General features: G+C 39.0%; 1 protein-coding gene across 6 annotated transcripts in view; it reads right to left on the bottom strand.

Annotated features, from left to right (window-relative positions):
• Nucleotides 1-743: 743 nt before the first annotated feature.
• GPCPD1 (glycerophosphocholine phosphodiesterase 1) overlaps nucleotides 744-15,760 on the bottom strand; it is a 46,624-nt gene continuing 31,607 nt past the window's right edge. For 3 of the 6 annotated variants that reach the window (XM_055713220.1, XM_055713218.1, XM_055713219.1), the window contains exons 13-20: nucleotides 15,547-15,624; nucleotides 14,724-14,763; nucleotides 13,871-13,932; nucleotides 12,366-12,431; nucleotides 11,251-11,387; nucleotides 9,934-10,069; nucleotides 9,433-9,593; nucleotides 744-2,471 (exon numbers count right to left, since the gene is read on the bottom strand). In XM_055713220.1, the coding sequence (XP_055569195.1) occupies nucleotides 2,267-2,471; nucleotides 9,433-9,593; nucleotides 9,934-10,069; nucleotides 11,251-11,387; nucleotides 12,366-12,431; nucleotides 13,871-13,932; nucleotides 14,724-14,763; nucleotides 15,547-15,624 (885 nt within the window). In that variant the 3' untranslated portion in view covers nucleotides 744-2,266. The other 3 variants (XR_008732697.1, XR_008732698.1, XM_055713221.1) reach the window with 3 other exon arrangements.

Here is a 15,760-nt window from a genome sequence, read left to right as displayed (position 1 = left end):
CCAACGCCGCCGGAGCCCCGGCAGGAGCCCGGAGCCCCCGCCGAGCCCAGCAGGGCTGGCACCCCGCTCCGTACGCCCCCGCCGTGCCCCAGGCGGCCCGGCCGAGAGCTCCGCTCCGCTGGGGAAGCGGCGCCGCGGAACAGCTCGGTGCAGCCCGGCCGGGTTTAGCGCAGCTGCCGCCGCAACCGCCGTGCGAGCAGGCGGCTGCCAGCGCGCCCTACGGCGGTACCGCCGCTGCACCCCCGCCCGCAGCGCGGGCAAACGCTGCTCCCCGAGCACCTACGGCCGGGAAACGAGCCTGGGAGGGGGCCGGGGCTCTCCGCAGCGGCACGGCGCCGTGAGCCCGGGCCAGCACAACGTAACACCGCCCCCTCCTGCAGCAGCTCCGCGGGTGCGCTGCCCCGCTGGCGGGCGGCGACGCACCGAACAGCTGTTGGCAAAGCCCCCGAGAGCCCCCAGAGAAGCCCCCGGGGGGTACAGATGAGGAGAGAAAAAACCCCAAGAAGCACGCTCTACCGCGTAACAGCCACAGGCCGCTGCTGTCAAGAATCTGGTTCAGTGCCCCCTCGCTCCCAGAAAACACAGCTCACACACTTCAGACGGTGGTTGGGTTTGTTTTTTTCTTTTTTTTTTTTTTTTTTTTTTTTTTTTTTTAAATAAAAGACAGCTTCCAGCTACCTAGTCATTACTGTGCTGTTTGTGCAGGACAAACAAACTTTAAATACAAAAATGCACAAGGCAAGTTGAAACAAGCTGCTTGTTTCAAACTACTCGGCAGTGCAGGCTCTAGCACTTACTTGCAATGGCTTTACTCTTTGTACAATCAGTTCTATGTAGCAATGATTGTATATAAAGAATATAGTACATACTGTTTTGTCCATTTACAAGAGAAAAAAATAAATATTTTCCATTCTTATTATACATTAACACTTCAGTAGAAAGTTACAGCTGTTGTGTTGGCGTGACCTGCAACTTCAGGAGGAAAAAGAACATGCATACCTATCTATTAAGAACTCTAAACAATGACTTTGTAATAAATTACAGAGGATAGATACCAGCCAACAGAATACCGATTTTCTGAATTCAGTACATTGGTGATTCTTGTTCCAAAGAACAAAGGAAAAAACCCAACCAAACCAAACAAAAAACCAACCCCAAACTTGCAAAATACAAGCGCTAGTAGCTTGTGTTATGTAAATAAGACAAACCATGTATGACACAGCCTTTTCTTCAAATGTTTGTGAATAATAGGCTTGTGGTTTTAGGCAAAGAAGATTAAGTAGTTGAGCTGGTCCTTGCACCCTTCACACATAACTAGCACCGTAAAGATGCAAGGGCCTCAGCAAACACCTAAATTTCATGCTTAAGAACGAAAGCATGCATTTTGTAGAGTTTGTGCATGGTACCTATTCTGTTTATTAAGGTTACAGTGCAAGAAAGATTCTCAGACACTGAGGATGTTTCTGTAATTCTGCTAAAATTATTATCAACATTTCTAAAGTTTAGCCTGTGTGAGATTAATGAAAAAAAATCATACTGGTGCCTCACCTTTGACTGCTATACACAGACACTGCATCACTAAACTGGCAAATGAGAAAACAATAGCAGCAGCCTAAGTGTGCCATGAAGTGGGGAGGAAAAAAGAAAAAGAAAGAAAAAAAAAAAAAAAAAGAGGAGTTAATATGCATTGCAGTTTACTTAAAAATATATAGGTATTTTAAAATGGCACAAAGCTTTGTACAGGTGGATGTGGATGTATCGGTGCAAATACATATAAATGAGGTACCAATTTATTCAGGCCAGATCTAATTATACGTATCTTACAATCGCACTCTCAAATTTCCTGTTGTCAGCTACAGGCTGACAACTTGTAGCACTGAAGTAAAATCAAAGTCAAAACAATTTCTCAGCATATTCAGCATCAGATCATTGTAACTTCCCTACAATTTAGTTTCTGAGCTTCCACTCCCTCCCAGTCCTCAGATGGCTTGGTTTTCTGTTATTTTTAAACACATACTTAGTGTTAATACTTCATTTTCTTTTTCCTATAATCAAGTTGCAAATCTTGAAAAAGTTAAAACTGTGTACGTAAATTGGAACAATAACTGGCTGACTATTTTACCATTGTTTGAAATTTTAGCAAGTACTGCCAGGAAGGAGAAACACTGTTATTGCTATTCGGGGACTGCAAACAAACCAACCTGAAGGCATGGACAGCACTGTTCCAGTGGTGGATGTTAGATACAACATGGCATTCTGCCTACAGTTAGTCCTTTTGCATTTGAACACTCTTCAAGTTATCCACAGCTTTCTCGTCCAGGCAACTATGATGACATTTACATGGAGATATGGATTTAAAGTGGCTAACTGTGGGGCACACACAGCTTTTCAGTTCTGGTAATTCTTTCTTGAGCCGTTCCAGCTGCTCCACCTGGAATATATTTGGTTGTTCAGGATTTGAGTCGTATATCCTGAATAAATGAGAAAAGAAAAAGCGCTGATCAGCCTGACGGATCTCAGGTAGACTAGATGAAGGCACTGGGTCTTTTTCCCTACTAGAGTAAAATTAGGTATCAGCAAGTCAGTAAGAACAGTATGTTTGAGGTCAGTACCTTAAGTTTTGCCACTCATCTTGCAATATCAAATGGTATTCCTTTTAAACAATGGTTAATGTTTCATTGGATAGACTAATAAGCTACCCACTGGCATTTACCTCACTTACTCTTCTGAAAAATGTTGTTTTACAGGTGGCAAAGGCAGTGAAAAGCAGAGTTCCAGGCTTCAAACTTAAAAGCCTAAGAAATTTCAGAGACTGACATTATTTGTGCAGACCACGATACACTGCTTGTACCCCCACACTGAACAGAGTTCATACTTCCTGCTTAACAAGTATTTCACCACCACTCCCAGTTCAGAACCATTTTTGTAAAAAATTACCATTACAGTATTAGGTGACAAGTAAAAGCCAGAAAACCTCATCTTTAGTCATACCCAATGCAAATTTAACTACCTACACTACTTTAAAGAGTATATCTGCTTTTCACTTTCCTTTTTTCACACACGTAAACAAAGCTGTGGGATGCGATTGTCAACATCGTACCAGATTGTCCAAATCCAAAACACATTTTGAGTTTAATGGCACAGGCAGTGAGCGTAACTCAAGTGCTATTTTGGTGTAATACATTATAAAGCAAAAGCATTCGTGTTCCTGTAAGCTAGCTTTGCTACAGCACTTACTGTGACAAGGATACATCCTGATCTCCCAACATTGATTTCTAACACCAGTACGTTATTTAGTTCCAAATTGCAAATCCTGGCATCCAGTTCCCCTCTCCTGCAGCTGTCGCGCTTACACAGTTTCAGGTATTGCACATCTCCAGGTTTACCTCCTTCAAATGAGAGCTGCTGGAAGAAATCACCATGGCTTCTGCCTTAGTCTTTTATGAATATTTGTAATTTTCACTTACAATTCCTTCAAGAAAGTGGTTAGTTTTTATTGCATCATCCTTTCTCTTTCATACCATAACTTCAAGCTATGTCCAAAAGGGACACGGCATCACAACGAAAACAATGGACGGCTACATGATACAGTGCCGGGTGCCTTTTTATGCTGGCAAGACAACTTTGAACTGTTGGCAAGTCCAAGACATCAAAAATAATATGCAGCTTGAAGAGTCATATAGAAAATGGGATTCAAATGAGGAAACACTTCTGCAGGAAATACAGATATGGATCACATTCCCTACAGTAAGATCAAAGATAGTCTCTGTAAAGAAACTCCTAGAAGCGAGGACAAACGCTGTCTGGTCCTACGGAACACGCACAGAAGGCACAGCAGTTACCTGCACAGCACCTATAAGCTAACACAGGCCAAAGACAGGACCGAAAATTGCCTCACAGAAGACACCTGCATCCTGGAAGGAAGGACGGATGGGCTTTTATTTTGCAAGTACCACCTGTGCTTTGTTGGCTAGGTTAGCTGACACAGGACAAATTTCTCTATGCATTCAGGGAGAAAGCACTGAAATTAGAAGATAGTTTTCTATATAGCAACACACTTTAGAAACTGCCAATCAAGTACCTCCCATCAGCCAGACACCAGAAAAGCAACTAAGCCACTTGTTCCTAGAGCGTGGCTAAAAATGTTTTAAGCAGCTTCTGGCAAGTATTTTATTAGTTTTTTACTAGGACAACCATTAATTCTGTAATTCTTGCCTCATACTCAGTTCTTTGCAATTGAGATTTTGGACAAGTCCAACCCTCCAAGCTCCTTTCACACACTCCACTGGAACCAGTCTGCTCCAGTGTATATACAGTGTTTCTTCTAAATCAAAAGCAGGGAAAACCATCTGAAGCAGAGCTACCCTCGCACCTCAGAATTTCTGGTCCCCCCTCTTCGTTTGGGTCCACAAAAGTACACCAGCAGTTGGCAAAAACAGAAAACGGCTCCAGGACTTCTCTTAACAAATTATTTCCAACATCACTATCAAGATAAGGAATAAGCTCTCATCTCCCTATCCTTCGCTCTTCAACAGGACAATTATTTGTAAGTAACTATGCACCAAAGTTTCTCCATTTGACATCCTATCAGTATGCAAGCCCTGGAGAAGACTGGGAAGTCCTCCAAATCCTACTGTTTTGAACTAGCACTTTCTACAAAAAGCCTTGCACAACATTCCAGGGTTATGCAGCGGGCACAGAACTGACGTGCTTCGCTCCCCTCAGGTGTGTTTGCAGCCCCTGAAAACACATACATCCAGCAAGTGTCAGTCACAGCTGGTTTTCTTCACTATTGCTTGGTCCAAAAACCAAGAGTCAGCAGCATCAAAACACTGCTTTCATGCTTAAAAGGTTTTCTGAAGCTTTTGCTTAAAACTTTTCATTTTTCTTTATGTTTCAAGGTAAGCTTGAGTTTACTTTGCAATTCACAAAGGAAGACTTCAGACTGCCACTGTGTAACATCTTAATTCAATCACTGAGTAGATTAAACTACAAATCAACTAATACTAGTTAACTTCCTATATATATCCACGGTGTTACTTATTTAAGTAACATTCAGTTGCAGGCAAATAAAATGGTGCAAATTTGGACAGTCTTCTAGTTTTGAGAAGTGTTTTGAATGCTTTTGCCTTTATTGCCACTTAAATTTGTGTTAGTTTTGGGAAGTTACTAACGCTGATAAAGCACAGAGCTTTTGTCCGGAGTCTGCAAATGCAACGTGCAGCCACAAGGAACTGTAGTGTTTAGAGAGGAGACAGGCACACCGAAGATTCTCATGGAAGAGCTTCCACCATAGATGTTGGAGGATTACTGTTTATAGTATTTTCATGCAGCTATGTGTATTATTCAGCAAACAGAACTCAGACCATGTAAAGTGAACTAAAAAAAACCCCAAAGATAATACAAGTGTAAGTTAGCACCCACCTCCTCTCCACATTGGTATTTAATATACAGCCAACTGGTGTACAAACGTAAGACTGCACTGTTCTTATTGAGTTAAGCACATTCAAATGCAGAAATATTTCCTGGATAAGCTTTGTAAACAGGCCAGGAGAAAAATACCAGATAAATCACGCCACAAATCCTGCTTCACAATTCATTACTTTTGCCAATCCAGAGAATTTTACTGCAATAGGTTAATGTTTCTTCTCTAAACAAGCGTTTCAAGCATGAGACGTAATTTTCTGTGTGAACAGAAGATACCCAGCCACGTACCTGAAGTACTTTTCTGGATTAGGGCCCAAATAGAAGCCCTGTGGGCAGAGATAGCAACTTGTCTGTAGGTTGCCCTTTTAACATAAGCAGTTTATTTTTGAGCGCTGAGATGAATGCTAGTTAAACATAAGAAAAAAGCAGAATATTGTCCTGGCAACTGCACTAGGCCATGCGATTGGTTCCATGGCTTCGGGTATGTCTAGTAATTTGCAGCCCAAGTGGAGAAAGGACCAGATGGGGTGGGGAGGCGGGGGGATTCTTTCCTCTGCCCCAGTGAGGTTGTTCTTTTAATAGCACTGACATTTGTAAGCTTTTTGGATTTAGTCTTGCAGTTTTTCGCCATGCAAAACAAACTCAAGACCTCCTACCTGCATTTTTTTTTTGCCCGACACTTGATATCAGCAACTTTTGGCATTCAGGACACTGTTTTCCTGCCATCTTCACAAGTGGCTACAATGTTTTGCTCAATTCTACATGGACAATTAAAGTTCGGAAAAAATAACTTAGAGAAATCATCTCTACCCAGATGGTTCATACTCTTTGAATAATTACTGCATGCAATAACAATAACTCAGGCCCATATCCAAGCAGCCTAAAAGCTGTATTTGCTTCCTAGCTTATTCAGACAAATAACTGTTATTAAGATGGTTTAAGTAAAGGTCTAGTAAACAGCAACACAAAACACCAGGCACAGCGATTTTTTGATAAACATCTGCACTTGGCCTTAAGTCCAGAGAACAAAAATTCTGCAGAAGCCATGGAAGCAGCACATCCTCATTCAGTCCTGGAAATATTCTGGAACTTGAAACTGCAACTGTAGCATAAATTCACCTTACACTAATAAATGGGTTACTGCTGCCCCTACTTATTTCTAGACCTTGAAACACACGCGTACATCACTCCCTCTCTCAATACTGGAGTTCTGCTTCACAGTAGTTTTGAATTTATTTCTAAACTTCAAACAGCACAGAATACGGATGCTTACCCCATACATAAACTTTTGACAATGTGAAGTCTTGATATTAACTTCATACACTCAAACAGAATCATTTAGGTTGGAAAAGACCCTCAAGACCGTAAAGCTCACACTGCCAAGTCCACCACTAAACCACGTTCTTAGCCACCATGTCTACACGTCTGTTAAACACCTCAGGGATGGTGACTCCACCACTTCCCTGGGCAGCCTCTTCCAGTGCTTGACAACACTCCTAGTGAAGAAATTTTTCCTAATAAGCAATTTAAACACCCCCTGGCACAACCTGAGGTCATTTTGTCTTGTCCTGTCACTTGCTACTTGGCAGAAGAGACCAACACCCACCTCGCTACAGCCTCCTGTCAGGTAGTTGTAGGTGGTTTCAAAAGACTCCCTCTTTACCCAGCAACTCCACTGTGAATGGGAACACTTGCTGCCAGGTTTTTAGATTTAGACATGCATCCAGGACTTGCAGGTACCACCTGCATTTCAAAATGTCCAGCTTGAGATATCTGGTGAAAATTCTGGTGCAATTTTCAGGAAGTGTCATGCTCCTTCTAAGGAACCTATATTAAGATTAGATTTAATTCTACTCAGACAATTAGTAAATTCTGAAAAATAATTAAGAATTGTAAAGGAACATTCCAGTATTTGTTCTGGCCTACAGAAAAAAAAAAAAGGTCAGTAAAATTTAGAAATTATAGTTAACAAGCCTGCAACAATTATCCCAAAACAAAGTAATTGTTTGCTACTCAACTGCAGTTTGTAGCTTGAAAAAGAAAGAAAAAAATGCACTACTGTACTACTGTTTTTTAAACAGCTTTGAAATTGATATTAATTTTGGGGTTTATCTCAATGAGGTGGAAAGATGTCAACAAGGTGGAAGAGAGACATACAGGGGAAAGGCTATGAGAGGAGAGATGATTACTATTAAGAATCTAGATGGTCTAAATTGTGCAGGAAGGCTAAAATTTTTTGTTCAGTTAAATCCGTAAGGGAATTCAGCCTATAAGCAATTCCAGTGAATTGGTCAGTCATGAGAAGGCGAGGCAAAAGATGTTCTGCTATCATACTGCAACCTAAAACACAGGAAGCAGTACAAAAGGCACTGTAAGATGACACATAGCAGACTTGCAGCCTTGACATAAGTGCAATGTTACTTAAGTAGTGTTGAGCAATTAAGTATCTGAAGTAATGAAAGTAACGTGAAGTCAGAAAAAAAGGCTGTCACCTGCTTTACTAATAGTAGTGCATATCTTATTGCATCAGGAGTAATTAAGAACTCCAGAGGACTGGATTAGTAGACATCAGATGAACAGACATTTTGCATAAGAACACTTTATGCCGTAGTGTTTGATTAAAACACCCCACCTGTCTATAGACTGATAGTTTATCACTGCAAGTTACACATACCATAGAATCGAATTACTTAACAATTCTATGCCCATACACTAAAGAGCTGGAGTACCGTCTTGTCTGCACACTAGTCCAGAGATACTTTTCGTCTACTAAAGGGGCCTCAATCTTCAGTTGTAGGAGAGGTACAACACGTAGCACTGCCGTAGCAGAGAAGAGGGCTTACATTTCAATGACTTCAAGTCTGAAGCTGATCCCCGGTGTAAAAATCTCGTTATTCCTTTTTACCACCAAATAATAGGAGACACTCTATACAGTACGAGAAGGGACACCCCAGCAAACCAGAGAAACACTGACCCGTCACTCTGGAGGACTCTCAATAGCCAAGATCAGATTGAAGGGAGTTAACAGTTTTTCACACTGGGAGCCTAGAACTCTCAATTGCAAATGATTTCTTGCCTTTAGATACATTTTAACTTGACTCTCAGTTTCCACTTTATAAAACAGAGCCCTTGATGTTACTTGATCCCACACACACTTATTTTCTCCAGGTAAAACTATATGCAAAACAATGCCCCTGCTAAAGCAAGATGTTTGAAAAACTTCTGCAATTTGACAGTTCAGTTACACCTAAAGCTATTCCAGGTACATATTGTTTGCAATCTATCGTAAATTCTAATTTAATACAGCTTCTCAAATTAATCGTCATCGTATAATAATGAGTTTCACATCTTTTCTCATAAAAGAGCTAAAACTTTTGGGTTTAGTAAGGAACTAAAATAATACTTTTGTTCACAGATTTACCAGAGTACTCCCAAGTCCACCTGAACTGTGTGGATGTAACAACTACCTTCTGAAGCAACTAATTTGGCAGTTTGCCCTGAGAACCACACCAAGCTAATTTTAACTGGAAAAGTGGTGAATTCACAGCTTTGAAACACAACAGAACATTGGCAAAAAATTCAGTTAAAATCATTCACTTAAGTTGTGTTAACTATTTCCGTAACTAAGTGTAGAAAGCTGAAGATTTCAGCCAAACAGTTAAATAACACTGTCCTCACTGTGTCACAGTCAAAGTTTAAAAATTACCATCAGGAATGTTAATAGCACATTAAATGTGTATGCCATGCACTAGTTCTTTAAAGAATCAAATTACATTTACGTTAACCTCAGGAGAAACAAAAGTTATTCTGCTTCATATATACAGCTGAAAAAGTAGGAATTAGTGTTAGCCGTGCTCATGAACTGCGTTTATGAGCTTCTTGTACTTACAGTACAAAAGGAAGATATTCTGCACTCAAGACAGCCAAAAAGCAACGTGAAATTTCACAAGAGTCAGGATACCACAGTTCCTAAGCTTTATTATTATTAAAAACACAGTTAAGTACCTGTCATATATTAGCCCATGAACACCATATTCTCTCAACTTCTTCCTGTTATCTGGGTCATTTGCATCATCACCCCATGAAAAAATAACTAGGCCCTTGGATTTGGCCCTTTTAATAAATGACGGATTCCTCAGCAGATCTTCAGAGTGCACATTAATTCCCTGAAATACAGAAGAGTTTAATTAAAATCCATGTTTCTGAAACACTCTCACATCAGGTTTTTGTAATCTTTTGACACTTGCAGCTCCTTACAATGTCATTCATAATAAAAAGTAATTTAATACGATTAAAGAGTTTACTGACAGTACTACTTTTTAAACACTGTAGTAAACAGACATTTGAAACAAAGAACATTATTTTGGCAGTTACAAAATGTTAGTGTATTTCTTCTATGAGGTTAGTCTTCATTTCAAGCATTAGCGTCAAAAATTATAGATTTACAACAAGTAGTAATAATTGTTTCATTTTACTGCCAAGTAATATCAGAACTTGTCGGCTTACCAGCAAGTTTTCAAATTGTGCAAAAGTAATGGCAATTGGAGTTGTACGAGACCTAAGATCCATAAGCTCTGGATAGAGTTTAGATTCTCCTTGGGTGAGAAATAGCACAGGGTACTTGTTCTGCTTATGCCGAACCCTGTTAGGAAAAAAAAAAAAGTTTGCAAGTAGCAGATGTGTTAAAAAGCAGGGGAATTCAATATTACTGTTTGAGAATCACACTCCTTACTGCATGTTCTTCTAGTCCCTAGCTGGTGCAACAAGATGGTACTACCATTTAGTATCAAACTGCGTGACAAACTGCTCCAACTGTTCTTTTTGGCACTACTAGAGACTTACAGTTTGAGGGAAGCCAGACTTCAAGGTGAACTCAGACCCACATCCTCAAAATGTTTATATAAACTTTTCAAACTGTTCAATTCTGTAATTTTCTTCTTAAATGAGAGTTACAGTAAAATAAAGATTCACGATAAGAATTTCTAAATGTGGTTAATATACAACATCTAACCTTACTAGTGTATTTTTCCAGTCAGATGGTATGAAATGACAACAGATGGAAGCAAAATTTTGGGATTAGCATTACGCACTCTTACACGCTTGCTTCTTAACTCTTTTATCACTACCCTGATTTGGTTTTGTCCTGCCCATTTACCCTTCAATGGTATTTCATCGGTGCAGCCTCTCAGCAAATGAGATTTCCATAAAGCCTTACATTAACAGTGCTAAATCACTTCTTGTTACAAAGTGCTACAGCATATTGTTAGTTTATATGTATCCCAACTATTTGCTCCCCAGTTCAATTTCTATGCTTTTTCAGTGCCCCAATACCTTCAATATGACATTCCATAAAAGAAAAACAAACTGCTTAACAAAACAAAAAACTCTAAAACACCCAAACCAAACACAGGTAATCCAAAGTTCTTTCATTTTTCTGTCTTTTTAAAAAGGCAGATACAGTGAAAAAATTGTAACTAAGATGATTTTCTTTGTAAATTAGGCTTGTGTACCCCTCAAGAAAAAGACACTGTGATACCAGAAGAAATCACAGCCTTTTTTGCTGTGTCAAGACTGAAGCATTCAGGAAGGCACTTGACAAAAATGTCTACTTTGACTTTGCTCTCCTATTTTATTTTTGGCACAGCTCAGATGACAATGTGGTCTTGTCTCAATCCCCAACTATTTTGGCATTCAAAGTTTAGATCTAATCAAAACATGATTTGCTTCTTATTGGGTATTCTTATGTCCAAAGTCAATTTTACCAAAAAAAAAAATCCCCCACCAACCACAAACAAGAAGATACATTATCTCTTCTTAACTTACATTGTACAAATATCTGCATTAAAAGAAGAAAATACAATTCTTCTTCTTCCAGCATTCATCAAAACAGTCTTTAGAATAATATCTAGAAAGAGGTTCATATCAAAGTAAGTTGACAAGTTGCCGTCCCACTGTCCATCCTGGAAAACGAAAGGGCAAGTTTCAGCCTTGAATTACTTGCTTACTAAAAGTATTTTAACCAGCAATGGTCTCTCACTCAACCTCAGCAAAACGAGAGCTCAGTTTGCCAGTCCGAATACAGAAGTCACTCCTTCAGTCTGCTAAATGCTAGCTACAGATCTACACAGCCATCAGCCTGTGAGCTGCAGCTGAATACTAACAGCAGTAAGATTCACTGAAAAATTGACTGTCTTCTCATCCAAGAAGAGTTTCTGGGAAGCATTATTTTGAAAAAACAAAGGAATTAAATGAAAGATCACTAAAAGTTATTACAGATATTTTGTACTTCTATTTCTAAATAGAAAAATACAGCAAGATTTGTAGAAATAGAAGAGGATACTTCTCAAACGTCTTTGAGAATAGCAGGTACCAGTATTCCTGCAGCTGACCTGTTAAGAGCATCAGCATCTCCATGCATACAGACTTCCACCTACCCCTCTGCTTAGTTTCTTTACCCCACTCCAGGCTTCCAGTCCTAGCCATGACAATCATTTCCTTCTAGACCAAGCGCTAAGCAATCCAGCTGAAGGAAACAGCTGCTTGTGTTGCTGCACAACGTTGTAGCTGCTCCTGCATCAGGCCAGGAGAGTCTGAACTCGTCACTTCTCCCACATACAGTATACGCAACCTGCTGCGACCCACTGACTTTAAAAAGGGTCTTCTACTAAAAGCAGTCTGAGCTGTATTATGAACTCAACCCTATAAATAGCTCCTATCATTTTAAGAGTAAGTTTCTTCATTTGCTAGAGTGGTGCTGTTATACTCCCAGATTCAAAGACAGCAGGTTATAATAAAACAAGAGGGTGACATTAAAAAACAAAAACAAAAACAAAAACAAATTACGCCTTTGTTCCTAGCTTAGCCTGCCATTCTCATGGCTAAAGCCTGTAATTTGACATGGCATAGTATCAAAGTAAACCACATGTACATTTACTTACCCTTTGTTGGCAGATCCATTTTATTTCTATGTTGAACCCAACATCTTCAGAAACAGACTCCAGGACCTGAAAAAATTTCTTTATGAAGAGAATCCAAAGAAAAACAGGACATCTAAGCCCTACGAGGGTAACTACCAGGAGAATACATTGGAATTTAATGCCAATAGGGTCTAACAGTGTAATAAAAAAAAAAAAAAAAATAACATTTAACACAAGATACATATACACCTTCTTCTACTTCAGTTTAAAGTTAGGAAATACATAAAAATGGACAGAATCTTAAGGACAAAGTTTTGAGAAGGTACAAATGCAAGTTAATTCACCTTTAGGTGTGTGAGAAATACCCCATTTGTACTCCTAAAGATGACACTGTTTTTATTTCTCCAGGAAGTTTTTCTGAAGGCAGAAAGTATCTTAAACTACACATAATCCCAAGTATGATATCCAGGAGCTTGCCATTATGATGACAACACAGAAATATGTGAAATTTGAAGAACTATTGGTAAGGTGACTTCAAATCAAAAGGTGAAACTAACGGCTAATGAAATTAAGGAAACACTGGTAGATGATTCTTTAACCCTGTAAAGATGCCAGGTACAGAAGAGAGTAACATAGCCTTTCTTATAGGAAGAAAATTAAATTTAGGGAATCGAAACAGGTAGAGGAATCAAACCTCATTAGTCTATTATACAAAGTTCTCTTATTTTCTGCAGTTAAGCAGTATCTGATTAGACAGTAAAAAAAAAACCCAAAACTGCAGTGGGGCATATGACCTGTAACTGATGGATAGTTCATACATGCTCTGATATAACCCTATGAACAATTGGATATTAATAATCTCCAAAACCCAAATAAAAAGCAGTATTATTGTATAAAACAAGTCCCTAGAAGGCATATTAACATTCATATTAAAGTTCAGACATCAGGAAAAATAGTGAGGGGAAAAATAATAATAGAGGAAAAAAAGACTGCAAATGGTATGAAACTGTATTTGGTCAACAATTGTCAGTTGTTTCTGTGAAAAATAAGCCAACACAAAGCCCAAATCTGGCAAACAGTCATTGGAATGTACTAGAAAAGAAATCCACTTAACATTTCTCTGTGCCTGGCTTTTTCAGATGGGCAAGAGTACGTGATGAATTACCAAAGGCCAGGGTTTTTTGGTTGGTTTGTTTCTGGGTTTTTTACCCCAAATTAGCAAACAATTGTTATTGTATCTGAACGCAATACTCAGATGCTAACCAGCTGTAAAACTGAGTGCATCCCAGGCTATACCACATGGGTTCATGAATTAAGAAGCTTGAAAGGTAGGCAATCTATTACTTTTAAGTGCTGAAAAGGCTTCAGTGGTCAACAATAAAACCTATGTTCTCAGTTCCAGCACTGATATCAGAGGCCCAAACCCAAATACGACTATCTCTTGCTACATGCACAAAGCTGAAAGAAAAACACATGTTTTCACATTTCACAATCATAATCTCTATTGCTCTATATTTGCTGCTTACTCTCTGCAGAGAAGGAAATGGCTGGGTCTCAAAAGCAGAGTTTTCTTCTTCTTTAAAAGATGCTGAAAAGAAATACAAAATATTGAATCAAAAACAAACAGCAGCACTGCTAATCCCAGCAAGAAAAGACTGGCTCAAAATCATAAGGCCTTTGAGAGTAAAGAATGGAACCAGGTCTATCCTTTGATTACCAAAGCCTTCCCTCTAACACTGACATACTCCAATGATAGTGTTGGCAATTCATGTTTTGCCATTGGGAAAATAATTTTTACCCTTATTAAAAATCTTGCCTGAATATTTATCAGAAACAGGTTCTTCCATCCCTCACTGTTTCAGCCACTGAATCACATCCAGTACAAGCAGCCTTGCCTGTCAAGGCTTATTATTTATTTTATCTTTTCCCAGACAGTTAGAACGTGTAAAATACTTTGTCAGTTTGCTGTCCCTATAAAGGGGATGAATTAAGGCCCAAGATTTACAGCACCAGGAAGACAGCCTACAGCAGTTACCAAAGTTCTTGCTAGCAGTTCTGAAGAGCTGCCAAAAAGGTTCAGCTGGAGAAGCATAAGATGGGAGCATTAGTGGCAATTATGAATATTCATAAAATATATATTTATCTATATATTAAACTTCTACCCTCCTGCCTCATCTTCCCAAGGGAGTAACTTCTGTCCAGGTATTTACTTGCCACAGCAAAGAACTCTACAGCATGCACAAGATTGAAGTAACTACATAAGCATTTAGAAATGTTCAGGAAGAAACCAAATGTCATTAGAACAAATGACTGCAATCACAGAATCTGTATTTACACAGTAATAAATAAATCTCAAGACTCCTGCAAACTAGTACATACCATTGTGGTCTTTTACCTTCAGGGCAGTCACGTGAGCCAGCTAAAGAGCATAAAAACAATAATATTAACTAGTACTCCACCCATAAAGATCTTACTACATGTAAAATGCAACTAATTTTCCTTATAAATTGGTTTTAAAAGTCCATTACAGACATATTTTTAGTGATCTGTAAAAGAATAAAGGAAATCCTAGTACACAACACAATTTTCTTTCAAACTTCAAACAAAGATTGCAATGAAAGCTCAAAAACAAACTGAAAATATTCTTACTGAAAGCACAGAAAATGTGTTCAATAGTAGAAACACACGGAATATAATTTAACATTAAGATGTTAAGAAGTCTGAACATTAAATCTTCCTTTGTCAAATGTTAAGACTCCTTGTTTCCAATCAAGCGCAGGCACAGGTTTTATAATGTAGTTATATACTGAGATAGAATCAGGCCAGGCGTAGGGCCAAACTCCCTCACTCCATTCAAATTCTCTCTCCAAAAAAAAGGAGGAGAGCAAGTGATTTTAAGTTAAAAGAAACATAGTTCTTGGACCAGCCAGGTGCTTCCTTACTGAGGACACGAATCTCAGCTGGGTCTTCAGTGGCCCAGTCTCATTCCCTGACCCCACCTGTCAGACCACCCTTCTAGAAGATATAAATAATGAAATTTATTCAAGTTGTAATGATGGTGCAGAAGTACTATTCCAGGAATTAGCTACTTGTTCTACTTGTACAATTTTTAAAGCTTGTGCTCTCCCAAACTATCTATAGTTACTCTAAAAAATCTAAGCTTTATACACACAGCATAACACACTAGCCAAAGTAGCAATACCTTCAATAACTGCAGCTGATCAAATGTGAGTTCTTTGACAGCAATCTCAAACAGTTCCAAAGGCTCTGTATCCAGTTTCTTCGAAGACAAAGAATACATAATTAAGCACCACTGAAAACTAGAGAAAAGCCTACATGCTTTTGATATGGTAGCATTAAAGGCAACTGATATTTTCTCTTTTATCGATAAAGATATATTATAATACAAGATATCA

This window comes from Falco cherrug, chromosome 6 (genome assembly GCF_023634085.1).
Source record: "Falco cherrug isolate bFalChe1 chromosome 6, bFalChe1.pri, whole genome shotgun sequence".
Taxonomy (NCBI): domain Eukaryota; kingdom Metazoa; phylum Chordata; class Aves; order Falconiformes; family Falconidae; genus Falco; species Falco cherrug.
The sequence above is the reverse complement of the archived record's forward strand: the minus strand, read 5'-3'. Positions and strand labels throughout refer to the sequence as shown.